This window comes from Rattus norvegicus, chromosome 9, assembly GCF_021556685.1.
Source record: "Rattus norvegicus strain SHRSP/BbbUtx chromosome 9, alternate assembly SHRSP_T2T, whole genome shotgun sequence".
Classification (NCBI taxonomy): Eukaryota; Metazoa; Chordata; class Mammalia; order Rodentia; family Muridae; genus Rattus; species Rattus norvegicus.
The window spans coordinates 38,948,483-38,976,400 of record NC_141542.1 but is presented as its reverse complement, the minus strand read 5'-3'; the positions used below and the strand labels follow the sequence as shown (position 1 = coordinate 38,976,400).

Here is a 27,918-nt window from a genome sequence, read left to right as displayed (position 1 = left end):
GCCCAGGTGCTAACAGCCAATTCTGTATCTCTATGACTGTATTCTATTCAAATCTAACCCTTCCCAATAAGAAACCTCGAAAGGAGCGAGGAGCTGTTCTCTTAAACCCTAAAGTGGCTGGAAGGACTGGGGGAGGGGCAGCACTCTAGCCAGTACCGCCTGTGTAACCCAGCCTAAGCAGCTTTTGATGTGAGAGAAGCAATTCATATCTTGTTTCCAGTCCCACCTCCCAGATTGTAGCTCTAGGGAGACTATGTAACCTGCCCAGACCTTGGAGACTGACTGCCTTGCATGGAAATTCCATTACTAGGTTGGATTAGTGAAGACAAAAGAGACCCAGGTCAAAGGCATTTGCAACATGTTTTATTAGAGATCTTTGCCAGAATCTTACACCTAGAAGTGTGTAATTTTACACCTCACACTGCTTGAGAGTGCTGGTATGGTTCTTCAATTCAAACTTCCTTAACCATTTTTTCTGTGCTTTTCAAGGGCTGATGAAGAACCTCTCCCCCTCCCCAACCTGCTGCTTCCCCAAAACAGTTACCAAAGGAGATCTGTGAAATTGTGAACACAAAGAATTCTAACAGAACCCCTAAACCACCAAACTACTACCACAGGAAACCTCAAGTGATGAGTAGCTTCCACAGAAGTCCCACCACTCAATCTGGAAACCAAAGACTGCTCCCCGATTCTGGATCAAATTTCAGGTCTTGCTCCGACAGAGGCTGACTCCGGATCCGTAGTAGCATTATCTTGCCTGAAAAGGGATTGTAAGGGGAACAAGACTTTCTGGAGGACATTGAAGGGGAAGAAGTCACCCACCTCAGGTCCCTCCCCCATATACCCCACTCCGAGTAATCCATCCATTCATACCTTCCCACTACCTCAGACTTCATCCCATAAACCTGTATGAGTTTTTGCTCTCTCTGTCTTTCCTGCTCTCCGGGTAAAATCTGGTTTACCAGATAACTGAGAGGCCCTTCAGGATGTACCGTGCTATATACAGGCTATTCGTAAAGAGGCATCAAAGCACTGGACCTCTTCCAGAAGTCTGAACTTCAATTCCCAGCAACCTCGTGGCTCATGAGATCAGACGCCCTCTTCTGGTGGGCAGCAGTACTTGTAGTTAGAGAACTCACACATAAATAAATAAATCTTAAACAAAAGAGGCACCAAGGCCTCCACCACAATCCTGTCAAGGATGCCTACCTGTGGTCTGATCGAAAGTGTTCTGACTCCCCACTTTTGTGATCATGTTCATCACCCACAGCCTTGCCTGAATCGGTCCCACTACAGAGACCCGAGTTTGGCCTGAGGCTGTGAATCCCCTTTCCAGCTGAATGAGGGTGTTGCTGTGGACCTCCATGCGGCGAAGGTATTCATCCTCCGGGCCTATTCACAGAAGAGGTAATAGCACATGTGAAACACCAGCACAGATGCCTTGAAGGTTGGAGCCTAAGGTAGACAGGTGATGGAAGGCTATTAAGATGAAAGTGATGGCCACTTACCAAATATGTATTCCTCCTGGTCCTCTTCCATGTAAAACATTAGTGGGCTGTGAAAGTAGTCGGGTATATTCCACCACGCCTTCCCGTGTGGGTCGCTCATTCCTGTCTCGTGTAGGCTCCTCCTGGCTTTACAACAGAGCAATTCCAGGCAGCTGGTAGCTTAGTGCAAAGGCAGTTCCAGTCATATATATATATGGTGAGGGATGGGTGAGTTGGAATAGGAAGGCCCAGGATTAGTCTCTCACCTTTTTCCCTCCCTTAAGACAGGATCTCCTTGTAGCCCAGGCTGACTAGAAACTCTCTAAGTAGCCCAGGCTGCCTTGATCCCTCCAGGTGCTGGGATTAAAGGTGTGTGCCACCACACCCAACACGCTCCTCCTCCTTGACAGGAACTGACAGGAAGCTAGGGACCACAGGAGTGCACCCAAAGGAAAACTGGCTTCATTGTGTCATTTCAGTGCCCCAGGGAGGCAGGATACAGTTGCCTCAGGTGCCACTTGGCAATTTCGGAAATTCATGTGATTTGGGGTTTTTGTTTGATTGCTGGCTTGTTTGTTCCTTTTGCTTTAATTAAGGTTTCACTAAGTAACCAGATTATACTCAGGTTTGCCTGCTTCCTTCCTGAGCCTCTCCAGGTAACTGTCAACTTACTGAGGCGCCTAGCAATAAGAAACTATGTTTTTTCGTTTGGTTGGTTTTTGCTTTTATTTTGTTTCTTTCTTTCTTTCTTTCTTTCTTTCTTTCTTTCTTTCTTTCTTTTTTTTTTTTTGTTAGTTTGTTTTTGTGGGATTTTTTTTGGTTTGGTGCCAGTCTGGAACCCAGACCCCTTAGTTCTAAAGTCTTTCCCAGATCCCCTTGTGATCGTGATGTTTCAGGTTGTCCTCCCTATTTAATTTTGAACAGTTCTTATGATCTTGACTCACTATAAATATGTCACAGGGGGCTTGTGGTTTTTCTTTGCTCATTTGTTTCATCGGCTGGAGGTGGGGTTCTCAGTGGCTCAGGCTGGTCTGGATCTCTAAGATAGCAAAGACTAGAACTTAATTCTTCACATTTCTGTCTCAATCTCCTCAGAACTAGGATTCTAGATGTGTGCCTCTCCATTCTGCTCTCCAGGAAATTTTGTTTTGTTTGTTTTTTGTTTGTTTGTTTGTTTGTTTATTGGGGCAGGATTTCCCCGTGTTTCCCTGGCTGTCCTGGACCTCACTGTGTAGATAAGGCAGGCTTCAAACTCAGAGATCCACCTGCTTCTGCCTCCCTTGTGCTGGGATTAAAGGTGTGAGCCACCACACCGGTTTTGAAGAGTTATTTACATTTAAGAGGAAAAGATCCACGTTTTCTTATCAGCCTACAACTGTTAGTTCTTATGGTTTTATTTCTTTAGCCTTTCTTTAGCTTTTTTCTCTTCCTTCCTTCCTTCCTTCCTTCCTTCCTTCCTTCCTTTCTTTCTCTCTTTCTCTCTTGCTCTTCTTTTTCTGTCAAAGTTCCCTTTTTGATCCAAGGCATACATAGGATTTTTTCTTTGATAATGAAATTTTATTGTAAAATAAGAAATTGATATATTAAAAGGGGTTTAAAAAAAGAGGGAGATGGGGTGGGGGATGGATAAATGCAGACCAGCCTTGCAGAGTGGAAGGAAAAATGGGTCCTGGAGGATACAGATCCTATGAGGGCCCAAATAGAATCTTACAGGGTGTGGGGGAGGGTGAAATTTCATTTTACGTGCCGGGGTCCAAAAAGTGGCTGGATAGAATTCAGCTGGGCCAGCAGAGACCTGGCAACTTACCAACCCATTCCAGCACTCATAGAGGAGGCTGAGCCCTATCTACAAGGTAAAACAAGGCAGCCGGAAGGGACCAGAATTGTTTTTGGGTGTCATAACAAGCCATAAAGTCATAAAATGGCAAGAAAGGAGAGGGGGAAGTTGGTGATGGGGACAGGATGCAAGACTATCACTCTGAGTCAGGCCCCACTTCCTTGATTTTTTTTTTCTTTTTTTATATGGCAGGAAGTAGACTGGCCTCCCCTCTTGGTCTTCAGGTAGCTATCGGAAGACAGAAAAGGAGAGGAATGAAGTGATGGAAGCTAGCAGTTGGGCTTTCCTTCTTGATCAAAGTTTGGAAGGTTCTAGTTTGGAGGCAGGAGTGAGCCCTGCTGTCTCCTGACTCCTCTGCTGCACGGGCATCCTTTAATTCCAAGGCCTCATTCAGTTCTCAGAAGCTCTCACGCCCTTGGATCTTAAGGGTGGAATGTTCTCCATCAACTGGTTTTTTTCTTTGTTGGGGAAGGGAGCTTGTGCTGGTGGGCAGTGCTCTCTTAGCACTCCCCGAGGGCAGCTCGGGGCAATGTTCATCCTTTTTGCGGAAATTTTCTTCCTCCGTCAGATGGTCTCTCCCTGGACCGGGACAAACATGAACCTCAAAGCTTCCGGTTCCAGAAGCCTCCTACTGGAGTCTTCCAATGTGATGATGGTAAAGTTGGGCCGGCGGTTCATGCCGCCCATGCAGGAGCTATTACACATGTACTTGTCGTGGATGGTGGTATAGTTGGGGCCGAGCTCAAGTGGCCCATACGGTACTACCACACTGTGCCTGTCGTCCAGATACTCAGCATACAGGTTTCCTTCCACCCGGATAAGATGCTGGGGAAGAGCCAGGCCATCACCATCAGAGCAACGCTCATGGTGGGGGCAGCGTCTCACGACCTTAGTAGTATGTTGTGACTTCTTGTAGACGGCCATGCCATGGACACGAGTACCAGCTGGAGGTGTGAAGCTGACCCAGAACTGCACAGGGCATGTCTTCACCAGCTGGCAGAATAGCTTATCGAGGGAAGGGGAGTGCACCTAGCAGACTTGGCCGTCTCTGACTGCAGGAAGCCCAGGCGGAAGCCATAGTTGCCTTGGTACGGGCACAAGATGACAGGGGCCACGGATTGACTGGTGCAGTGGCCTCAGTTTCAGGGTCCTGTGCTGCAGAAGCTGACACATGGGCTTCCTCTGGGTCTTCTAACAACTCCTCAACATCCTGGGACAGGAACAGATCTTCCATGGAATTAGGTAACACTACAGGCAGTGGACAGAATATCTTCTGGAGGAAGTAGTTTCCAGAAGCCTGAAAATGTCTCCTGACTCAGAGGGAGCTCGATGCTGATATCTGACTGGGAGTCCTCCATGACAGTTATCCAGTCTTCAGGGGAGTGTGACACCCTGCTGGGAAGTAGGTTGAGGCCTGGATGCCAGGTGTCCCCTAATTGTAGTTGCTACTACAGCCAGGATCATTCTCTGGCTTTTTGACCACGTGGTTTTGATCTACTCTGTAAGATCCCAGGAGTTCCCAGGAGTGTGAAACAGTGTCTAGGTAAAGCTGCAATGATAACAGAACTTTTAAATTCTTGCTTTAGTGGCCAAGTATGGTGGCTCACAACTTTAATCCCAGCACCCAGGGGGCAGAGGGTGACAGACCTTTTCGAGTTCAAGTCCAGCCTGGTCTTCATAGCTTCAGGACAACTAAAATTGCATAGGGATGCCCTGTCTGAAAACAAAAACAAATTCATGCCCAACTCCTCTCCAGTTCCCTTATTAATCTGCTAAACTCAGACTTTTTCTCTAAACTCAGAGACTGTTACCCTCTGTGCATGTAAGGAATTCTGTGAGGTTCACCACATCACAGCCTCTGTAGCTGCAAGAGGCTGGTATCCTGACAGAACCTGATCACCTGAGATCCACCTCAGCTCATCTTTCTGGGGAGCCTGAAAAGGGTCCTGACTGTTCATAACACACACTGCTATTGAAAGACCAGCGGGGTGGGGAAGACCCCCCACTCAAATCTCGAGACGACGCAACCCCCAAGAACTTACGAGAAATCGGTCTTGATGTAATGAACAAGAGGTGTATTTGAGAAACCAGAGCTCTGGGGACAACACTTATCTCACACAGGAGACAGAGGAGTCCACCCCGAGCCCAATTAGGGGAAGGTATTTATAGGGAAAACTACATAGGTAGTTGGCAACAGTCACACAAAGCAAAGCAATTTTACTAGTTCGTTTACGTTGGTGCACATGATCTAACTTGGGCTCAGTCCAACTCCAGGCCACCCTGCCTCTGGGTCGAGCTGACCCCAACTCTTTTTCCAGCCACCCTGCCTCTGGGTCGAGCTGACCCCAACTCTTTTTCTAGCCACCCTGCCTCTGGGTTGAGCTGACCCCAACTCTTTTTCCTCAGGACTGGTAAGTCAGACCTTAATGAGGCCGGATGGCTTATATTCAGCCAGGCCTTATCGAGGCTGGATGGTCTATGCTGAGCTAGGCCTTATCGAGGTCAGGTGGTCTATGGCTGGACTACTTCCCCATAACATGTGATGCTATTCTTTTGTGAGGTGTACTGGCCCTCATACCAGGGACAGTGGGGGATAGTTTAAAAATCTTTATTCTTTCACTATCAGAATCAAATGACCAAAGTTTCTCGTCGATTGATACCCACTGCAGCACAGAATCAGGGTCCAAGAGGCCTTCTTACTCAAAAAGAGATAATGAAGCATCTAAAGAGACCGTGACTGCCCACAGTATGAGACAGGACTTGAATATGATACAGCTCATTATTTGAAAACCTACTTTCCTTCTGCTTGGGTGTCATATGATCCCTTGGATCTCATTATGTAAGCCAAAATTGTCTCAAACTCACAAAGATTCCCCCTCCCTGTGCCTCCTCAGTCCTAGAATGAAAGTCATAGAGCACCAGGGCCCACCATAAACACTTACTCTTAATAACCTATTAATGCTATTAATAATCTAAGAGATCAGAGCCTAGACTGTCAAACCAAGGTTCAGAATCACATCCCCAACTGCATCTTTATTAGAAAAAATAGTCTTCAGGAAACTATAAGTCTCAGCAAGAATTCCTAGAAGACAATTTGCTAGAAATAGAGACTCCCCACTTAGCTAGAAGATCCCTTCCCAATAAGGGGATCAGGCATGTTCCACAACCAAAAAGTAATGGGTGAGAGGTACACCCCTGAAAATACAGCTCAGCAGTGGAGTTTGGTGAGGAAGGTAAGGTTGCTGCCCTACTCCAACAATAGGGTAACAAGAGAAGTGGGTCCCCAAAACTCCGTTAAGACCAAGTAAGTGTTCCCAGTGTCCAGGAAGAAGGAGATGGGCTGCCCACATACCATGATGGTTACCCGGGGCTCCCTGCTGGTGATGGCAGTGGTCAGGTCCAGGGAACTCAGGCCCCTTCAATCATTCATAGCCAAACCTAGGAGATCCATTGGAGGGTTATCTGGACGTGATGTCCCCCTGTCCTATACAACACGAGGACAATCAACAGCCCAATGTTCCCCCTTGATGGCACCTAGGACATGGCCCCTTGGCTTTCGGAAGTTAGGGCAAGCCATCGCCCAATGACCTTGTTGACCACATTTGTAGCAGGAGCCTGGCGATTGGTCCCTTAGCCTTAGAAGACCAGGAGTCCAGGGCAGTGGCTGAGGCTGGTCGGACAGCCTTTGCCAGCATATGGTACTTCATTCTTCAAGCCTTCTCATCCCTTCCATGGTACACTTTAAAGACCAGTACCAAAACTTCCGCCTATAGAGTTAGAGGCCCTCTCTTTAGCTTTTTAAGTTTGTCTTTTATGTTGGGGTGCTCTGGGAAAAGAAATAGGTCATCAGAAGTTGCTTACCTTCCAGGTTTTCAGGGTCCATATTACTGAATTGCAATAAAGCCTTTGTAAGTCATTCTAAAAATTAGGATGGGTTTTCCTGTTTTTCCTAAATGACCTTAGGCAGAATGCTAACACCCAGTGTTCCAGAGGCAGAGGCAAGAGGATCTGTTAATCTTGAGATTTACCAGAGAAAAACCGGGTCTACCATTTTGGGTCAATTTTAAAGCAAGCTTTATTAAATATTAAATACTGACCAAGAAATGGACTTTGGTCAAGGCCATTCCCTGGGATTTCCCTGGGGCTGGAATGGCCCCAGTCATATGTTTATAAGGAGTTTATCCTACAACCCTACTGGCTACAGTATTTTCCCTTGAGCCTTTGCTATTTTCCAAAAACTGAACTACAACTCCCACCCTTCCAGATTGTTACCTGGTCCTTGGGGGGCGGGTGAGTCTTTTTTTTTTTTTTAAGATTTATTCATTTATTTTTATGTACAGCATCCTGCCTGCATATGTGACTGCAGGCCAGAAGAGGGCACCAGACCTCATTACAGATGGTTATGAGCCACCATGTAGTTGCTGGGAATTGAACTCATGACCTCTGGAAGATCAGTCAGTGCTCTTAACCGCTGAGCCATCTCTCCAGCCCGGGTGGGTGAGTCTTATAGGTTAATTTTGGGCGTTACAGATCCATCCCCGGTTCATTTAATACTGCTAACCTAAGCTAAATTATGATATGGGTGTCATCCTGAACAATACGAGCAAGACCCTGTGTCAGAACAAGATAAAATGAAGCAAAACAGTAGCTGGATGCTAATAAAAAGCATGGTGGTGTTTTGCATTTCTTAGGAAGCCAGAGCAGTGCTGTGTGTGGAAGGTGAAGATTGCTGAACTCATCTTGAAACTTTGGTTGGACGCTAGAGGGCAGCAAAGCACACTAAGAAGTGCAATGCTGTTTTAAGGGGGTTTAAAAAAACAAATCTTGATTGGTCTCTTGATTGAGGTATCTGCTCGAGGTCATTAGCTTCGTTATCTGAAAATGTTGGGTTCTAAACATCATTATATTCAGATATAAACCTTAAATGCTGGTTCCAAACAACCCCTTCCCTAAAGAACGAAGCTTGTTTTGCCTCCGACTTAGTCTCTTCCAAGAGACTCACAGTCCAGATTCCCGGCTTCGGAAAAAGCTAGCAACACCAATTTTCACAGCCTGCACTCCCATTTCAGCACTGCAGCTTATTCGCCAACAATGACTTCACTTGCTACCCGGCACAGAACAACCAGGAACAAAATAACAATGAGTCCTTTCTCTTAACAACTTGCCAAACACATAGGCTCTGCAAAATCCTGCTTTCTTGTCCCACCCGCGTCGCGGTTCGGTTTTAAAAATAAAATGAAAATACAATTAGACTCTTGAGTCCCTAGAGCCAGTATTAAGACCTTTCATGAACTCTCCTGGCTTTGGACCCAGGTGACATATCTACTCTTCACCTCTTGCTGGTATCGGAGGGCTTGCTCCAGAGAGATCCCTGCAGTAGGGTCAGCTATGGAGGGAATTTAGGACATGTAGTAAGACTGTTCCAAAAGACCAAGGTCTGGTATTAGAGTGCTAGACTTGTGGCTGTTCTGAGTCCTGCCCCAGCACCAGAAAAAGTTAATGTTTGAATATGATTTGGGCAACAGCTCGGAGTGTCATGTTGCCAGACTGAAGAGGGAGGAGACAGGAAGAGATAGAGCTTGAGCCCTTGACGAATTGTGCTTGAACCTCTTGTACGACGACCAGTTTGACCGAGTTTCCTGGTACTTGAAATTTAAAGCACACTTAATTTTTGCCCTCTTTTACATACATCTTATTTTGATAGCTAGTTTTATCAAACGGCTGCTTTTCTTTCTTTTTTTTTTTTTTTAATTTGGTTCTTTTTTTTTTTTTTTTTTTTTCTTTTTTCAGAGCTGGGGACCGAACCCAGGGCCTTGCGCTTCCTAGGTAAGTGCTCTACCACTGAGCTAAATCCCCAGCCCCACGGCTGCTTTTCTTAAGATTTATTTGCATTGTGTGCTGTAGCTGCTTGTATCCTAATGCTAATTTGCGTCTCCCAAAATTGTTACCATGAGAGGGTCTGTGAAAAAGCTTCTGAGAACCTGCCCCCCAGTTAGTTCTGATTGGAGGGGTGGGGAGAGACACCAGCACCCAATATCTGGGGCAGGATTTAGGGTTCCCAGGCTTGGGGCCTCGGGACTGCTGGGAAGCAGGAGGGAAGGAGAGAGAGGACATGCCTTAGGAGTGTGCAGGGCAGAGACAAGAGCCACCATGGGATAGAAAAGCAAGGAGAGTGCCCTGGGCTATGGATCAAGAAAATGTGGCCTAGGGGCTGGGGATTTAGCTCAGTGGTAGAGCGCTTACCTAGGAAGCGCAAGGCCCTGGGTTCGGTCCCCAGCTCCTAAAAAAAAGAACCAAAAAAAAAAAAAAAAAAGAAAAGAAAAGAAAATGTGGCCTAGAGGGCTGCTCAACTGGGTCATGAGCAGCCAACGGAACATAGAAATTAGTAAGTAGTAATTGAGAATTACCGAGTTATCAGTAAGGAAGGGGATTCTAGCAGCATGGAGGGTAGGCAGCTGCCCAGCGAGTGTGCTGCTTAAGGCAGATTGAAATATAAAGGCTGTGTGTGTGTGTGTGTGTGTGTGTGTGTGTGTGTGTGTGTGTGTGTGTGTGTGTCTTCCAGGAACATAAGCCATTGAGGTGGGCAGCAATGGTTTAATAAACTCCATGCAGGGGTCTATTAAGATACTAACACTACAGTATGCACATGGGTGTTTTGCCCCAGTGTGTCTGTGTACCCCATGCTACAGCTCCAGGAAGCCAGAAGAGGGTATTGGGTGTCCTGGTATTGGAATTACAGATATTTGTGAGCTGCCATGTGGGTGCTGGGAATCAAACCAGGGTCCTTGAGGAGAGCAGCCAGTGGCCTTAACTGCTGAGACATCTCTCCAGCCCCCAACTGTCTTTAAAAAACAAAACAAAACAAAACATCAACAACAAAAACAAAAAGCTATGGGTGACCAATATTTTATTTTATTGTATAAAATCAAAGAAAAAAGTTTGTATTTCTTTAATGTCTAAACACTTGCTCAGAAATAAAATATTAAACAACGAAGAACTCGATTACGATATATATGTAAGGGCTAGGGTGTAGCTCTTGACTAGTATAAGTAAGCCCCTAGATTCAGTCCCCCAGAGGGCTGAATCCCCCAGTTGTTCTGCCTCGCTCGGTACGAGACAGCTACTATTAGACGTCTGTGGCTGGATGTAGCCATGTCAAATGCAGCAGGGAGCTGCAGGATCTTGGGGATGCAGGAGCAGGTGGGTTTCCCAGTGGGAGGCCAGCCTAGTCTACAGAGTGTGTTCCAGGATAGCCAGGGCTACCCAGAGAAACCCTGTCTCCAAACAAAACAAAACAGACTTAGCCAAATGGATCACATCACCTGAGCGGAAAAATATCAAGAAACTTGATATCCCGGAAGACAACGCTAAGGGACCAATAGCTCTGTCCTACTGAGATGTGTACTTACAGACTCTAGAATACCCTCTCCCGATGCAGGTGTTCCTGTGTCCTCCCTGCTAAACCTTTCTATCTTTTCAGGTATAATTCAGGGGGAAATGACCTCCTTCCCCTTTTCTTTTCTTTTCTTTCTTTTGTAACTTTTTTACTTCATTTTATGTACATTGGTATTTTGCCTACACGTACAGTTGATGTGAGGGTGTCAGATCCTCTGGACCTGGATCCATAGACAGTTGTGAGCGTCCATACCGCTGCTGGGAATTGAACCCTGGAAGAACAGCCTGTGTTCTTAATCAGTGTGCCATCTCTCCATCCTGTCTTCTCTTTCCTTAAAGCTACAGTTCTTGGGTGGGTGGGGTGTTGGTGGGGAGAACACACTGACATACTGTGGCATGTACAAGAAGTCAGAGGACAAAGGGTAGTTCTCTCTCCACCTTGTAAGTCCTGGGACTTGAACTCAGGTCATTGGGTTTACTATCGAGTGCCTCTAACTGCTAAATCCTCTTTAGGTTATTGATTTCCTGTGTGTGTGTGTGTGTGTGTGTGTGTGTGTGTGTGTGTGTGTATGTATGTGTGTATGTGTGAGTGTGTGTGTCTCTGAGAGTATGTTTGAGTGTGTGTGAGTGTGTGTGAGTGTGTGTGTGTGTGAGTGTATGTGAGTGTGTGTGTGTGTGTGTGTGTGTGTGTGTGTGTGTGTGTGTGTTTCAGTACAGGTGCACGTGAACCATGGGACATGTGTGAGAGTCCTACAAGTTTCCTGTATCACATCTCTGTGGAGATTCTTCCTAGAAGAATCCAGTAAATTCAAGGCAAAGTCCACAGCCATGTCCTTAATGCTCACCAAATCCATGTCCCATCTCCCAGCCGTTCCTGCATTCCCTTTTAGGCAGCTTTGCTCAAAGTATAACATGTGAGATCATGAAGCAACTTCTTCAGCCATCTTTCCAATTTCTAGCTCCCGTTTTGAATACAGGCCCAAACCCGATGCCTGCTTCCCCAACACTCTGGGCATGCTCTCCCGGGTTCTGAGGAGAGACCCACACCCCTTGCATACAGACTCACACCAAAGATGCTGATGCCTTGCATTCTGAGCCTGTCTACCTTCCTGACCCCTAACTCTGAAATCATAACTCCTTTCTTACCTCCCTCTACTTGCAGCCTCTGAGGGTCCCACATTGCCCTTCCTGTTGTTTTTCCCAAACTCCAGTAAAGTGATCCCTTAAGCTTCCTTCTGAGCTGTTTTTAAACTTTAATTAATTGATTAATTCAGAGTGTGTGTGGTGGGGGTGGCATGTAGGCAGGTGTGTGGTGGTCAGCACAACTCTCCAAGGTCAGTCCTCTCTTTCTACAGTGCGAGTCTCTACATTCAAACCAGTCTTGGTCACCAATATCTTTACCAACTGAGATAGCTCACACACCCTTGGTTTTAAAATTACTTTTTTGGGGTTGGGGATTTGGCTCAGTGGTAGAGCACTTGCCTAGCAAGCGCAAGGCCCTGGGTTCGGTTCCCAGCTCCGGAAAAAAAAAAAAAGATAAAATTACTTTTTTTAGGGGGGTGGGGTTCAGACAGGATTTCTCTAGGTAGCCCTGGCTGTACTAGTACGCACTCCATAGACTAGACAGACCTCAAATTCAGAGAGATCAGCCTGTGTTTGCCTGGGCTAAGGATTAAAAGCAGGTGCCCACACAGCCTAGCTGATTTTAAAATTTTGATCTGAGTCTAAGATTCATATGAGAGCCTGTATTCCCTGATAACAATGGCCAAACCTCTACCTATCTTGCCAAATTTAAGGCTTTTGTCAGTGGGAAAAAGTTACCTTTTCCAACTTAAATCTTGGCAAAATATCAACACAATTTTCCTACCATGGTACTCTCAGACCCTTAAAAATCATATAAACAAGGGGTTGGGGATTTAGTTCAGTAGTAGAGCACTTGCCTAGCAAGCGCAAGGCCTTGGGTCGGTCCCCAGCTCCGAAAAAAAGAAAAAGAAGAAAAAGAAAAAGAAAAAAAAAATCATACAAATAGGACTCTTACATTTTGTCAAGATTTTATTAGGGCTGTTGATTGGTGTGTGTGTGTGTGTGTGTGTGTGTGTGTGTGTGTGTGTGTGTGTAGGGATGGGATGGAGAAGGAGGGAGGGGAGGGTGGGGGAGGGAGCTCTTGATCTGGAAATGAGCAGAGTATGTACTTAAAGTGCTCAAATAGGTGGGTTAAATCATCAGCAATAAAAAAATAAAATAAGCCTTTAGTAAGACAGTGTTTCACAGTGTATTCCTGGAAAAAAAAAATACCCAGCAACAATAGCAAATCCCAATATACCCATAGTTTAATATCTGCAGATTTCATTTACTGAAATGGTAACTCATTGAGAGTATCTCATTGAGAACTTACTCCAACCTGGTAGGGGAAAAAACAGTATTTGAACCATAGAAAAGATGAGGCATCCCTCTGAGGGTCTGATTTATCCAACAGACACCCCTCTTCCAGCTGCCCCCTACTCTAGTTCAGCTGTCTATCTCTCTATCTCTCTATCTCTCCTTTTACCATTCATCTATCATCTGTCTGTCCTAAATTCTTATGTTCTGCAGCCTTCTGGAACCCTCCTATCTCTCCCTCCTCTGTGGGACATGAATCCTGGAGAATGAATCTTTCCAGGGTACTGTGATTTACTTAGAGCATCCGGAAATTCCAAATACTGAATTGATAACATAAAATGAAAATAGATGTAAAATGGTGGGAAAGTTTTTTTTTCTAAAGAGTTTTATGAGTTTTTTTTTTACCCCCCTTTCCCTCTAAAGAGTTTTATACAGACAATGAATTCTTGCACAAACATCACACTGCCAGTGAATTATCCATGTTTGCACAAGCTGGCAAAACTGCCCAGGTTCAGAAATGAACAGATAGCTCATTTTGTCTTTTAACCTGGATTCTAGCATGGATTCAGTAAGTACATGACCACCCTGATTTGTCCAATTCCTGGCTACCATTACCCCAAAGAATGAGAAGCAGTTGTACTAACATCCTTTCTTACAAACCCCTCAGTTCTCATTAATACTGTTGGCTTAAGTGGCTTTCCAAACCAAGCCAGTGTTACTTGCAAATCCATCCCGTCGTGGAATAAAACTGCCCTTGTATCGTGGCTTCTTGGCTTACAGTGCTAATTTCAGAGTGGAAATTTTGTATCTGCCTTTGTCCCTGAAGGCTATTCACCATGCTGGAAAAACTCTTTGGTCCCGAGCCCAGTGGCCACCTGCAGGCAGAGTAAAACTGAGAACAAAATGTTGTCTGTGGTACTTTCAAATATTATCTGTAACATTTTATGATCAGTCTTGAAAGGTAAATATTAATATTCTAATATTAATTAGAATGGCTAAACACCTTTCCTTTTAATTCAGAGCTGAGACCTCCCGGTCCCTAAACGCTGTGGGTGTGGCTTGTCCCTTTCGCGACTCCTCCTTCTTCCCCTGGAAGGAGCCCACTCTGAGGAATAAACAAATACACTTGTGATTCTATCCTGTCTTGGGAGCAAAGAGAGGTGAGTACTGGCAGAGTCACTGTATGTGCTACCTTTTAGAAGCTTAGAAAAGTACTTTTCATCTCCAGGTCCTCAGCAGGAGTGTTTATACTCACGCTGTGCTTTCTTGTGCGTGTGCCTAAAGAACCTAACAGAAGCCCTTTACCCCGTTTGTTTGATAAACAGTTTTTCAGACCCATTAAAAGGAAGAATGTAGAAAATGAGGAAATGAGAGTTTAACAGTTTGAGAAATTGTCTTGTTATTAGCGGCCCTTAGATTGCTGGGAGCTCCTTACAAGAATTGGCTACAGGCACGCAGGAGTACTTAGTCTTTCTCACACCCAGGCCGGCTGGAGGCTGCGAGCGGAGTCCGGAACACTTAACAGCCTTTCTGAACACTAGTTGCAAAGTTAGAGACCCTCCAGCTGCCTCCCCGCAGACATCCGGCCTCATCCTCCTCTTGCTTCTTACCTCTCAGACATCAGAGCCGCAATCCTTTCTTTTCCTTCTCATAGAGGGGAGAGGTGAGGAAGCGGGGGAGGGGGCATCTAATTAAAATTAGAAAATGTTTAGTTAGTTTATTCTTTGATAATTCATACGTGTATATAATCCGGCTCCGTCATTTCTTCCCACTGTTTCCACCCCACTTTCCGGGTTTGTTTGTTTGTTTTTGGTTTGGTTTGGTGTTCCAGTGCCCTGCATGGGTGCATGGCTCCTCCTATGACAAGGCTGACAAACTCAGTAGGGGGAGGGCAGACTCTGTGCTGGCTGTGCGCCTGCGTGAATTCACTAGCACCAGAGCCAGTGTTGTGCTTGGCAATGCATGCCCAGAAGGCTTCTTTTTTCTTTCTTTTCTTTCTTTCCTTCTTTCTTCTTCCTTCCTTTCTTTCTTTCTTTCTCTCCTTCCTTCCTTCTTTTTTCCTTCCTTTTTTCTTTTCTTTTCTTTTTTTGGCTTTTAAATGAGTTGGTTTAATTCAAAGCTGTACAGAAGATGGGACAGTAGGTTCTGGCAGGATTCCAGACTGGGTTCACTTTCAGTTCACAGCTGAGTTAGGAATTGCTGAGCACTAGAGACAACAAGGAGCCGCTGCATTATTATTCACTTCACTCTTTTTTTTTTTTTTTAGCAAAGTTTATTACCACGTACAACAGGCTCCAGGATAACACTTCATTCTAGCTATTAGCTGTCAAAGATGTCATGGCAGGGAATCCAGATGTTAAACGGAAGAGGAGGGTCCCCATCACCTCAGCTGTGAGGAACAGTTTTCTTTTTGCCAGATTTCTTCATTCCACCTGTGGCCAGGGGCCCTTCCCCCTCGGCCTTGGCTTTTAGCTCCTGGAGTTTCTTCTTCGGTTCCTCCTTTTGTTTGATGAAGGGCTGTGGGCACCATGTCCTGCTGAGAAGGTGGCAAAAAGAAGCCCCAAGAAGCAGGCCAAGGAGATGGATGAGGAAGATAAAACCCTGGAGGCTTCTAACCACCAAAAATTTCCACCTAAGCTTGGGGTTTGCTTTGTTGAGAAACTTGCTTTCAGTTTCATTTGGGGGTGGGGTTTCTCCTCATAAGCTAGCCAGGGTTTAGCAAAGTCCACAGTTCCTAGGATTTCGGAGACTTTCAGTAAAAATGGATTAACCCTTGCTTTATGCCTTAAGAAGTTGGGGAGCTGGGTAACCGATGTCTTCAAACCCTAACCTATATATATCTCAACCTGCTTCTAGTCTCATCACAAGAAAAGAGCATAGCATTTCACACAAATCACTACCCTCCCCATGTGCATTTTCATTGTTTTTTTTAACGATTTATTGTATTTGTTTGCATCGGAGGGGTGCGTGTGGCTTTGGGTGGGAGCCCAGAAGAAGTCGGGTACCTCCAAGCTGGAGTTTGAGGTGTTTTGTGGGATACATGCCTCACTAGGTAGGTGCTGAGATTCAAACTCAGGTCCTCTGCAAGAGCTGCAAGTACTCTGTGTAGCCATCTCTCTAGACTTCCTCTGTTGGTTTTTGAAAGAAAAACAATAGCCAGGAATTAAGGAACCAGGGCAGAGAATTGGAGTCAAACGCAGAGAATTTGATTGGTTGATGTCTTAGGGTTTTGCTGTTGTGACTAGATACCATGACCAAGGCAACTCTTCTAAGGACAACATTTGGCTTACAGGTTCAAAAGTTCAGTCCATTATCATCAAGGCGAGAACATGGCAGCATCCAGGCAGGCATGGTGCCGGAGGAGCTGAGAGTTCTATATCTTTATTTGAAGGCTGATAGCAGAATAAAGGCTTCAGGGCACTTAGGATGAGGGTCTTATAGCCCACACCCACAGTGACACACCTATTCCAACAGGGCCATACCTTCTAACAGTGCCACTCCTGGGCTGAGCTTATACAAATCATCACAGTTGATGAAACAGGGGTCGGTAGCTATCTGAAAGTGCAAGCTTATCCTGTGCATTCTCAAAGTGCAGTGTATGCCTGCCAGGCAGAATCTAAATCTGGACTTCGAGTTGAGTTCACATGAAGTGTTTGTTCAATGGTCAAGTTAGCTACCGATCAAACAACAACGTGGCCTCAGTGGGAGGGGAAGCACCCAGCCTAGCAGATACTTGGTGTGGGATATATGTCTCCACACCCCGAGAGGCCTCATCCTGCTCAGAGAAGGGGAGGGAAGGAGAATGGGGGAAGAATTGTGGGAGAGGGTGACTGGGAGGGTAGCAGTGAGCACGATTTGAAGTGAATAAGTAAAAGGTTAAATTAAATTAAAAAAAAAACAACAACGATTATTTATAAACAATTAACTAGCCAGGCTGTAATCAATTGGCTAGTCTGTTGACTAGGCTGTAGTCCGTTCAGTTGCTTACTACATATGCTTACTACATATACTGTGCTTCTGTTTCTTTATTACTAGATCACATTGTTGGACTTGTCAGACTTTGTACCTTTATATTATTTTTGTGTGTTTATTAAGATGTGTGTAAGTGCGAGCTCCCATGAGCCATCTCACATATGTGGTCAGAGGACTACTTTGGGTGGTTGGTGATGACGCTCCTTCCACATGACGTATTCGTGCACTTATCTGTGTCACAGGTCACAGGCAGCCTTGAACCCTGAGTCCCCCAACTCTTCTATCCAGGTGCTCATGGCTAATTAATTCCAAGGCTGTTTTCTATTAACCCTAACCCTTCCCCATAAAAGGGAACTCAAAAGCCTGTGATGGACTGTTCTCTGAAACCTCAACTTAGGGGGAGGCAGTTTGTGGCCAGTCCTTTGTGCACTCCTAAATACATCTTGCTTTAATCAGACATTCCCTCAGGTCTAACACCAACACAGGATCTAAGGGTGGAATGCTGGTCTTTGGGCTTCCAGGGCAAGTACTTTTACCAGTTAGACCATTTCTCATCTCTTGTGCCTCTACTTTATCTCCTCCTCCTCCTCCTCCTCCTCCTCCTCCTCCTCCTCCTCCTCCTCCTCCTCCTCCTCCTCCTCCTCCCCCTTCTCCTCTCTTCCAGATGGACTTGTTCACTTCCCTGGGTTCTCTTTCTCTTACTGTGTCTTCCTCCTCCCTCTCCCTGCTCCTTCAATAGTGAGAAGGCCAAAGATGAACAGGGTTTAATTTAAAGTCTCAAAAGGGCAATAAAATATAAATATATATGAATTTAGGATAGTAAAGCAAGAAGACCTAGATTTTCTACTTTGGCAACCATAAGAGCAACTAATGCTCTTCTCTTGAGATGCCACATTCCCACTCCAGCAGACAATTTGCAAATTCCTGAGTTAATATTCCCCTCAGCATTCCCAGCAAAAAATAGATTTGCTTCCACCCCCAACCCCCGTGTGTGTGTGTGTGTGTGTGTGTGTGTGTGTGTGTGTGTGTGTGTGTTGATAGAGACCAGAAGACAGAAGAGGGTGGTGCTGGGTGCTGGATTCTCTGGCTCTGGAGTTAATAAACTTTGGTCCTCTGTAGGAACAGCATGCACTCTCAACTGTGGAGCCGTCTGTCCAGCCCCTGGAGACTGCAATCATTTGAGTGATTGTGTTTAAACAGCCAAGTACTAAAGAAGACCGTCACTGTACTAGCGTGGCCCTAGCTTACTATTAGATGGTCTGTTTTTCCTGTTGAGGGAATGTTGTAAGAAATGGCTGCCTCTTGATACAGAGCCATGTGCTATCCTGGGCTGTGGGATAAATAATGCAGAACCTGACACACTAAAAGGCTATGTTGACTTCCTGGAGGATCCGTCTGTGTGGGGGCTGGGAAGCAAGTTGCCTTTGCAGGCTGTAAACACGGAATAGGATGAGCAGGGAGAAACTAGTTCAAATGCCAGGACTAGCTTCAAATCCAGAGTTCCTCAGATCCCCTGTGGTTCAGTACCTAGGGAGTCTTGAGGGAAATTCACTAAATGGAGCAGATCTCAGTAGGCATAGAACCTACCACGTGGAGGCAGTGTTGGCTTGGAGTCACTGCCAATAGAAGGAAGAATGTAACAATGATTTATGTAGGAAAACCTCAGACTCTCAGAGAGACCTTGTTAAAAGAAAAAAAAAAAAAGTCACACTGTTATTTAGAGTTGTAGAGGGTAAACCAGAATTCAAAGAACCCATGGTGTCTGTTGGGGGAACATTGAAATGAATGGAGAGCATGATGCTTATAACTACATGTCTGTGTCAGTGTCTGTGTATAGAAATGTTCATGTATGTGTACGGGTGCCCATAGAGTCCAGAAGAGGTTGCTGGATCCCTGGGAACTGTAATTGCGAGCAGTTGTGAGCCATCTGATAAAGGGTGCTAGGAATCCGACTCAGGGGTTCTTAATAGCAGAGCCATCTCTCAAGCTTTGCAAGCTATTGTACTAGCTATGGAGGGAGTAGTAATAAACTACGGATAAGAAGCCTGAGTTCTGGGGTGTAAGAAAACAGCTGCATGACTCTAACCCCGTAGGTAGGATCCCACTTCAAAGAAAAGGCAAGCACGTTGTGTTCAGGCTGGCAGATGTCTTCCAGGTCTGATGTGATCGACTGAAGGGACAAGAACTCCTGACCCATGAAATACCACCACTTAGGACACATTGTGCTTTCTCGTGTGTGCACAGGTCTGTGGTCAGGACGAGATGTAATCCTGTTCAGTGCGGAGAACAGACTAGGTTGGTGTGTCCTTCTCTACCAGCTATCAGCATTGCTTGAAAGGTTAAAAAAAATGTTTCAGTTTGTTTTTTTTTTTTTTGCTTTTGAGACTATGTAGCTCTGACTATACTGGTACTCACTCTACAGACCAGGCTGGCCTTGAACTCACAGAGATCCACATGCCTCTGCATCCTGAGTGCTGGGATTAAAGGAGTGCAACACTATGCCCTGCTTCCTTTGGACTTTTTTTCTTTTGTGGGTATATAGGACAGGATTTTTTTGTTTTTGTGACTTTTTTCTTTTTATGGATATTTTCTTATTTACATTTCAAATGTTATTCCCTTTCCCTGTATCCCCTCCAGAAACCCCCTATTCCCCCTTGCTTCTATGAGGGTGCTCCCACACCAACCCACCCGCTCCCTCCCACCTCCCTGCTCTGACATTCCCCTACACTGGGGCGTCGAGCTTTGACAGGACCAAGGGCCTCTCCTCTCATTGATGCCCAACAAGGCCATCCTCTGTTACATATGCGACTGGAGCCATGGGTCCATCCCTGTGTACTCTTGGAATGGTGGTTTAGTCCCTGGGAACTCTGTGGGGTCAGATTGGTTTATATTGTTGTTGTTCTTTTGGGGTTGCAAACTCCTGCAGTCCTTTCTCTAATTCCTCCTTTGGAACCCCATTCTTGGTTCAATGGTTGACTGTGAGCGTCTGCCTCTGTATTTATCAGGTTCTGGTGGAGCCTCTCAGGAGACAGATATATCAGGCTCTTGTCAGCATGTAATTCTTGGCATCCACAGTATTGTCTGAATTTGGTATCTGTATATGGGATGAATCCCTAGTGGGGCAGTCTCTGGATGGCCTTTCCTTCAGTGTCTGTCCCACACTTTGTCTCCATGTTTCCTCTTCTGAGTATTTTTGTTCCCCCTTCTAAGAAGGACTTAAGTATCCACACTTTGGTCTTCTTTCTTCTTGAGCTTCATGTGGTCTGTGAATTGTATCTTGGGCATTTTGAGTTTTCAGGCTAATATCCACTTATTAGTGACTGCATACTAATTGTGATTTTTGTTGATTGGGTTACCTCACTAAGGATGATATTTTCTTTCTTTTTTTTTTTTTTTTTATTAACTTGAGTATTTCTTATATACATTTCGAGTGTTATTCCCTTTCCCGGTTTCCGGGCAAACATCCCCCTCCCCCTCTCCCCTTCCCTATGGGTGTTCCCCTCCCAACCCTCCCCCCATTGCCGCCCTCCCCCCAACAGTCTAGTTCACTGGGGGTTCAGTCTTAGCAGGACCCAGGGCTTCCCCTTCCACTGGTGTTCTTCCTAGGATATTCATTGCTATCTATGAGGTCACAGTCCAGGGTCAGTCCATGTATAGTCTTTAGGTATTGGCTTAGTCCCTGGAAGCTCTGGTTGCTTGGCACTGTTGTACATATGGGGTCTCGAGCCCCTTCAAGCTCTTCCAGTTCTTTCTCTGATTCCTTCAACGGGGGTCCTATTCTCAGTTCAGTGGTTTGCTGCTGGCATTCGCCTCTGTATTTGCTGTATTCTGGCTGTGTCTCTCAGGAGTGATCTACATCCGGCTCCTGTCAGTCTGCACTTCTTTGCTTCATCCATCTTGTCTAATTGGGTGGCTGTATATGTATGGGCCACATGTGGGGCAGGCTCTGAATGGGTGTTCCTTCAGTCTCTGTTTTAATCTTTGCCTCTCTCTTCCCTGCCAAGGGTATTCTTGTTCCCCTTTTAAAGAAGGAGTGAAGCATTCACATTTTGATCATCCGTCTTGAGTTTCATTTGTTCTAGGCATCTAGGGTAATTCAAGCATTTGGGCTAATAGCCACTTATCAATGAGTACATACCATGTATGTCTTTCTGTGATTGGGTTAGCTCACTCAGGATGATATTTTCCAGTTCCAACCATTTGCCTACGAATTTCATAAAGCCGTTGTTTTTGATAGCTGAGTAATATTCCATTGTGTAGATGTACCACATTTTCTGTATCCATTCCTCTGTTGAAGGGCATCTGGGTTCTTTCCAGCTTCTGGCTATTATAAATAAGGCTGTGATGAACATAGTGGAACACGTGTCTTTTTTATATGTTGAGGCATCATTTGGGTATATGCCCAAGAGAGGTATAGCTGGATCCTCAGGCAGTTCAATGTCCAATTTTCTGAGGAACCTCCAGACTGATTTCCAGAATGGTTGTACCAGTCTGCACTCCCACCAACAATGGAGGAGTGTTCCTCTATCTCCGCATCCTCGCCAGCATCTGCTGTCATCTGAGTTTTTGATCTTAGCCATTCTCACTGGTGTGAGGTGAAATCTCAGGGTTGTTTTGATTTGCATTTCCCTTATGACTAAAGATGTTGAACATTTCTTTAGGTGTTTCTCAGCCATTCGGCATTCCTCAGCTGTGAATTCTTTGTTTAGCTCTGAGCCCCATTTTTTAATAGGGTTATTTGTCTCCCTGCGGTCTAACTTCTTGAGTTCTTTGTATATTTTGGATATAAGGCCTCTATCTGTTGTAGGATTGGTAAAGATCTTTTCCCAATCTGTTGGTTGCCGTTTTGTCCTAACCACAGTGTCCTTTGCCTTACAGAAGCTTTGCAGTTTTATGAGATCCCATTTGTCGATTCTTGATCTTAGAGCATAAGCCATTGGTGTTTTGTTCAGGAAATTTTTTCCAGTGCCCATGTGTTCCAGATGCTTCCCTAGTTTTTCTTCTATTAGTTTGAGTGTGTCTGGTTTGATGTGGAAGTCCTTGATCCACTTGGACTTAACCTTTGTACAGGGTGATAAGCATGGATCGATCTGCATTCTTCTACATGTTGACCTCCAGTTGAACCAGCACCATTTGCTGAAAATGCTATCTTTTTTCCATTGGATGGTTTTGGCTCCTTTGTCAAAAATCAAGTGACCATAGGTGTGTGGGTTCATTTCTGGGTCTTCAATTCTATTCCATTGGTCTATCTGTCTGTCTCTGTACCAATACCATGCAGTTTTTATCACTATTGCTCTGTAATACTGCTTGAGTTCAGGGATAGTGATTCCCCCTGAAGTCCTTTTATTGTTGAGGATAGCTTTAGCTATCCTGGGTTTTTTGTTATTCCAGATGAATTTGCAAATTGTTCTGTCTAACTCTTTGAAGAATTGGATTGGTATTTTGATGGGGATTGCATTGAATCTGTAGATCGCTTTTGGTAAAATGGCCATTTTTACTATATTAATCCTGCCAATCCATGAGCATGGGAGATCTTTCCATCTTCTGAGGTCTTCTTCAATTTCTTTCCTCAGTGTCTTGAACTTCTTATTGTACAGATCTTTTACTTGCTTGGTTAAAGTCACACCGAGGTACTTGGTATTATTTGGGTCTATTTTGAAGGGTGTCGTTTCCCTAATTTCTTTCTCGGCTTGTTTCTCTTTTGTGTAGAGGAAGGCTACTGATTTATCTGAGTTAATTTTATACCCAGCCACTTTGCTGAAGTTGTTTATCAGCTTTAGTAGTTCTCTGGTGGAACTTTTGGGATCACTTAAATATACTAACATATCATCTGCAAATAGTGATATTTTGACTTCTTCTTTTCCGATCTGTATCCCCTTGATCTCCTTTTGTTGTCTGATTGCTCTGGCTAGAACTTCAAGAACTATATTGAATAAGTAGGGAGAGAGTGGGCAGCCTTGTCTAGGCCCTGATTTTAGTGGGATTGCTTCAAGTTTCTCTCCATTTAGTTTAATGTTAGCAACTGGTTTGCTGTATATAGCTTTTACTATGTTTAGGTATGGGCCTTGAATTCCTATTCTTTCCAGGACTTTTATCATGAAGGGGTGTTGAATTTTGTCAAATGCTTTCTCAGCATCTAATGAAATGATCATGTGGTTTTGTTTTTTCAGTTTGTTTATATAATGGGTCACGTTGATGGTTTTCCGTATATTAAACCATCCCTGCATGCCTGGGATGAAGCCTACTTGATCATGGTGGATGATTGTTTTGATGTGCTCTTGGATTTGGTTTGCCAGAATTTTATTGAGTATTTTTGCGTCGATATTCATAAGGGAAATTGGTCTGAAGTTCTCTTTCTTTGTTGGGTCTTTGTGTGGTTTAGGTATAAGAGTAATTGTGGCTTCATAGAAGGAATTCGGGAGTGATCCATCTGTTTCAATTTTGTGGAATAGTTTGGATAATATTGGTATGAGGTCTTCTATGAAGATTTGATAGAATTCTGCACTAAACCCGTCTGGACCTGGGCTCTTTTTGGTTGGGAGACCTTTAATGACTGCTTCTATTTCCTTAGGAGTTATGGGGTTGTTTAACTGGTTTATCTGTTCCTGATTTAACTTCGGTACCTGGTATCTGTCTAGGAAATTGTCCATTTCCTGTAGATTTTCAAGTTTTGTTGAATATAGGCTTTTATAGTAAGATCTGATGATTTTTTGAATTTCCTCTGAATCTGTAGTTATGTCTCCCTTTTCATTTCTGATTTTGTTAATTTGGACACACTCTCTGTGTCCTCTCGTTAGTCTGGCTAAGGGTTTATCTATCTTGTTGATTTTCTCAAAGAACCAACTTTTGGTTCTGTTGATTCTTTCTATGGTCCTTTTTGTTTCTACTTGGTTGATTTCAGCTCTGAGTTTGATTATTTCCTGCCTTCTACTCCTCCTGGGTGTATTTGCTTCATTTTGTTCTAGAGCTTTTAGGTGTGCTGTCAAGCTGCTGACATATGCTCTTTCCTGTTTCTTTCTGCAGGCACTCAGCGCTATGAGTTTTCCTCTTAGCACAGCTTTCATTGTGTCCCATAAGTTTGGGTATGTTGTACCTTCATTTTCATTAAATTCTAAAAAGTTTTTAATTTCTTTCTTTATTTCTTCCTTGACCAGGTTATCATTGAGTAGAGCATTGTTCAATTTCTATGTATAGGTGGGCATTCTTCCCTTATTGTTATTGAAGACCAGTTTTAGGCCGTGGTGGTCCGATAGCACGCATGGGATTATTTCTATCTTTCTGTACCTGTTGAGGCCCGTTTTTTGACCAATTATATGGTCAATTTTGGAGAAAGTACCATGAGGAGCTGAGAAGAAGGTATATCCTTTTGCTTTAGGATAGAATGTTCTATAAATATCTGTTAAGTCCATTTGGCTCATGACTTCTCTTAGTCTGTCTACATCTCTGTTTAATTTCTGTTTCCATGATCTGTCCATTGATGAGAGTGGGGTGTTGAAATCTCCCACTATTATTGTGTGAGGTGCAATGTGTGTTTTGAGCTTTAGTAAGGTTTCTTTTACATATGTAGGTGCCCTTGTATTTGGGGCATAGATATTTAGGATTGAGAGTTCATCTTGGTGGATTTTTCCTTTGATGAATATGAAGTGTCCTTCCTTATCTTTTTTGATGACTTTTAATTGAAAATTGATTTTATTTGATATTAGAATGGCTACTCCAGCTTGCTTCTTCTGACCATTTGCTTGGAAAGTTGTTTTCCAGCCTTTCACTCTGAGGTAGTGTCTGTCTTTGTCTCTGAGGTGTGTTTCCTGTAGGCAGCAGAATGCAGGGTCCTCATTGCGTATCCAGTTTGTTAATCTATGTCTTTTTATTGGGGAGTTGAGGCCATTGATGTTGAGAGATATTAAGGAATAGTGATTATTGCTTCCTGTTATATTCATATTTGGATGTGAGGTTATGTTTGTGTGCTTTCATTCTCTTTGTTTTGTTGCCAAGACAATTAGTTTCTTGCTTCTTCTAGGGTATAGCTTGCCTCCTTATGTTGGGCTTTACCCTTTATTATCCTTTGTAGTGCTGGATTTGTAGAAAGATATTGTGTAAATTTGGTTTTGTCATGGAATATCTTGGTTTCTCCATCTATGTTAATTGAGAGTTTTGCAGGATACAGTAACCTGGGCTGGCACTTGTGTTCTCTTAGAGTCTGTATGACATCAGTCCAGGATCTTCTGGCCTTCATAGTTTCTGGCGAAAAGTCTGGTGTGATTCTGATAGGTCTGCCTTTATATGTTACTTGACCTTTTTCCCTTACTGCTTTTAATATTCTTCTCTTTATTTTGTGCGTTTGGTGTTTTGACTATTATGTGACGGGAGGTGTTTCTTTTCTGGTCCAATCTATTTGGAGTTCTGTAGGCTTCTTGTATGCCTATGGGTATCTCCTTTTTTAGGTTAGGGAAGTTTTCTTCTATGATTTTGTTGAAGATATTTACTGGTCCTTTGAGCTGGGAGTCTTCACTCTCTTCTATACCTATTATCCTTAGGTTTGATCTTCTCATTGAGTCCTGGATTTCCTATATGTTTTGGACCAGTAGCTTTTTCTGCTTTACATTATCTTTGACAGTTGAGTCAATGATTTCTATGGAATCTTCTGCTCCTGAGATTCTCTCTTCCATCTCTTGTATTCTGTTGGTGAAGCTTGTATCTACAGCTCCTTGTCTCTTCTTTTGGTTTTCTATATCCAGGGTTGTTTCCATGTGTTCTTTCTTGATTGCTTCTATTTCCATTTTTTTTTGAGCCTTCTCTCTCTTCTTTTTTTTTTAATTTAGAGAATACTTTATTAGTTTTTGTAATCAAACCCACGTATATAAGACCTTACATATTTAATACAGTGTGTTACCCCTGTACAAATGGAAAAAACTTAAGTTCAACATTTCTAGACCAATATGGCTGTTAATTTCTGTACAGTGCCAACTCAACACAGTAAACGGGGATACTTTTTTCGAAAGTTGACAGCACAGGTAAAGTTTCAAAAAATTCAAATTATATATCTGTATATATATATTTATATTTATATAAAAAGACCAATAATAGCAGTGTGTTATGCATCAACAGCAGCAACAGCTTTTCCAGGTTCTGCAGTCATCTGAACAAAACTGTAGAGACATCCAGCACACTCCATTAAAAAAAAAAAAAAAAGTAAAAAAACAAAACCCGAGAAAACAGCACAGTTCTGTTACTCTTGTGGTACCTGGCACCATTTTTTTTTTAAATTAGCTTCTCAATCATCATCTGGAAAGAAAACATTCTGAGCAACATCATTAAAAACAGCTCTGATAAAGCACGGTCACTACTACGTATCATAAAGCAGGTACAAGCTATTTTACATCCACAGAGGTATGATACAGTACTGTCCTACATCTATAATACTAGAGGATACAATTTAAAAGGCATTATTTGAGACTTGATTCTACTTTTCCAGCAGAGGGCCCAAAGGATGGTGTGACACAGCTTTGTAAAGAAACATACTCTAGACAGGATTTCCTTTCACTAGTGGCACAGTTCTAAGGATTCATTCTCTCCATGAATGTCAGCTAAAACCGTTATTAAAAAAATGAAATATCCCTAGAACAAAACCGTATAACCACCGGATTCACATGAAGATGACCTAGTGGAGACAAGCTGGACCTCACCTTACCAACAAGCTATCAAATCTGTTATGTTTAAACAGTGAGACCTCCAAGGAAGGAGATGCCAAGTAGTGCTTCAAAGCTTCGGACCACAATCAAACACAGCATCCTTTTCAACAGAAGCAGAAGCTCATCTGAATATGCTCATGGATGCTGACATCAACATTTAATCATCTCCTCACTCATCCAGGAAGAGGGGGAGATCAGTTACTACTGTACTTTATTGTGTTCAACCAAATCACCATGTTACAAAAATAGCAAGCTGCCATAATAAAAAATAAGGCTCCTCTATCCAGCACCAGATAGCATCATTTTACTTTCAAGCCTAGAAATTGCACACTTGTATATAAACCAATCGAAGATGAGGATTGAGAGTTCATCTTGGTGGATTTTTCCTTTGATGAATATGAAGTGTCCTTCCTTATCTTTTTTGATGACTTTTAATTGAAAATTGATTTTATTTGATATTAGAATGGCTACTCCAGCTTGCTTCTTCTGACCATTTGCTTGGAAAGTTGTTTTCCAGCCTTTCACTCTGAGGTAGTGTCTGTCTTTGTCTCTGAGGTGTGTTTCCTGTAGGCAGCAGAATGCAGGGTCCTCATTGCGTATCCAGTTTGTTAATCTATGTCTTTTTATTGGGGAGTTGAGGCCATTGATGTTGAGAGATATTAAGGAATAGTGATTATTGCTTCCTGTTATATTCATATTTGGATGTGAGGTTATGTTTGTGTGCTTTCATTCTCTTTGTTTTGTTGCCAAGACAATTAGTTTCTTGCTTCTTCTAGGGTATAGCTTGCCTCCTTATGTTGGGCTTTACCCTTTATTATCCTTTGTAGTGCTGGATTTGTAGAAAGATATTGTGTAAATTTGGTTTTGTCATGGAATATCTTGGTTTCTCCATCTATGTTAATTGAGAGTTTTGCAGGATACAGTAACCTGGGCTGGCATTTGTGTTCTCTTAGGGTCTGTATGACATCAGTCCAGGATCTTCTGGCCTTCATAGTTTCTGGCGAAAAGTCTGGTGTGATTCTGATAGGTCTGCCTTTATATGTTACTTGACCTTTTTCCCTTACTGCTTTTAATATTCTTCTCTTTATTTTGTGCGTTTGGTGTTTTGACTATTATGTGACGGGAGGTGTTTCTTTTCTGGTCCAATCTATTTGGAGTT

At 43.7% G+C, this 27,918-nt stretch overlaps 2 protein-coding genes and 1 pseudogene across 7 annotated transcripts in view; 1 reads left to right on the top strand and 2 right to left on the bottom strand.

Annotated features, from left to right (window-relative positions):
• Nucleotides 1–346: 346 nt before the first annotated feature.
• Nucleotides 347–14,959, bottom strand: Khdc1 (KH domain containing 1). 2 transcript variants are annotated; one of them, XM_087567730.1, is made up of 4 exons: nt 14,709–14,959; nt 1,509–1,667; nt 1,210–1,392; nt 347–757 (listed from the first exon to the last, which is right to left on the bottom strand). In XM_087567730.1, exons 2-4 carry the CDS (start codon nt 1,606–1,608, stop codon nt 660–662), a joined length of 381 nt encoding a protein of 126 aa, XP_087423856.1. In that variant the 5' UTR covers nt 1,609–1,667; nt 14,709–14,959; the 3' UTR covers nt 347–659.
• On the bottom strand, nt 3,261–4,790 carry p53-ps (Wistar clone pR53P1 p53 pseudogene; annotated as a pseudogene).
• Gsta6 (glutathione S-transferase alpha 6) overlaps nt 14,201–27,918 on the top strand; it is a 57,884-nt gene continuing 44,166 nt past the window's right edge. For 3 of the 5 annotated variants that reach the window (XM_087567240.1, XM_087567235.1, XM_087567231.1), the window contains exon 1: nt 14,201–14,258. The gene's annotated coding sequence lies outside the window, so the exon portion shown is untranslated. Of the gene's footprint in view, nt 14,259–19,223; nt 19,366–27,918 lie in introns of those variants that run through there. The other 2 variants (XM_087567234.1, XM_087567239.1) reach the window with 2 other exon arrangements.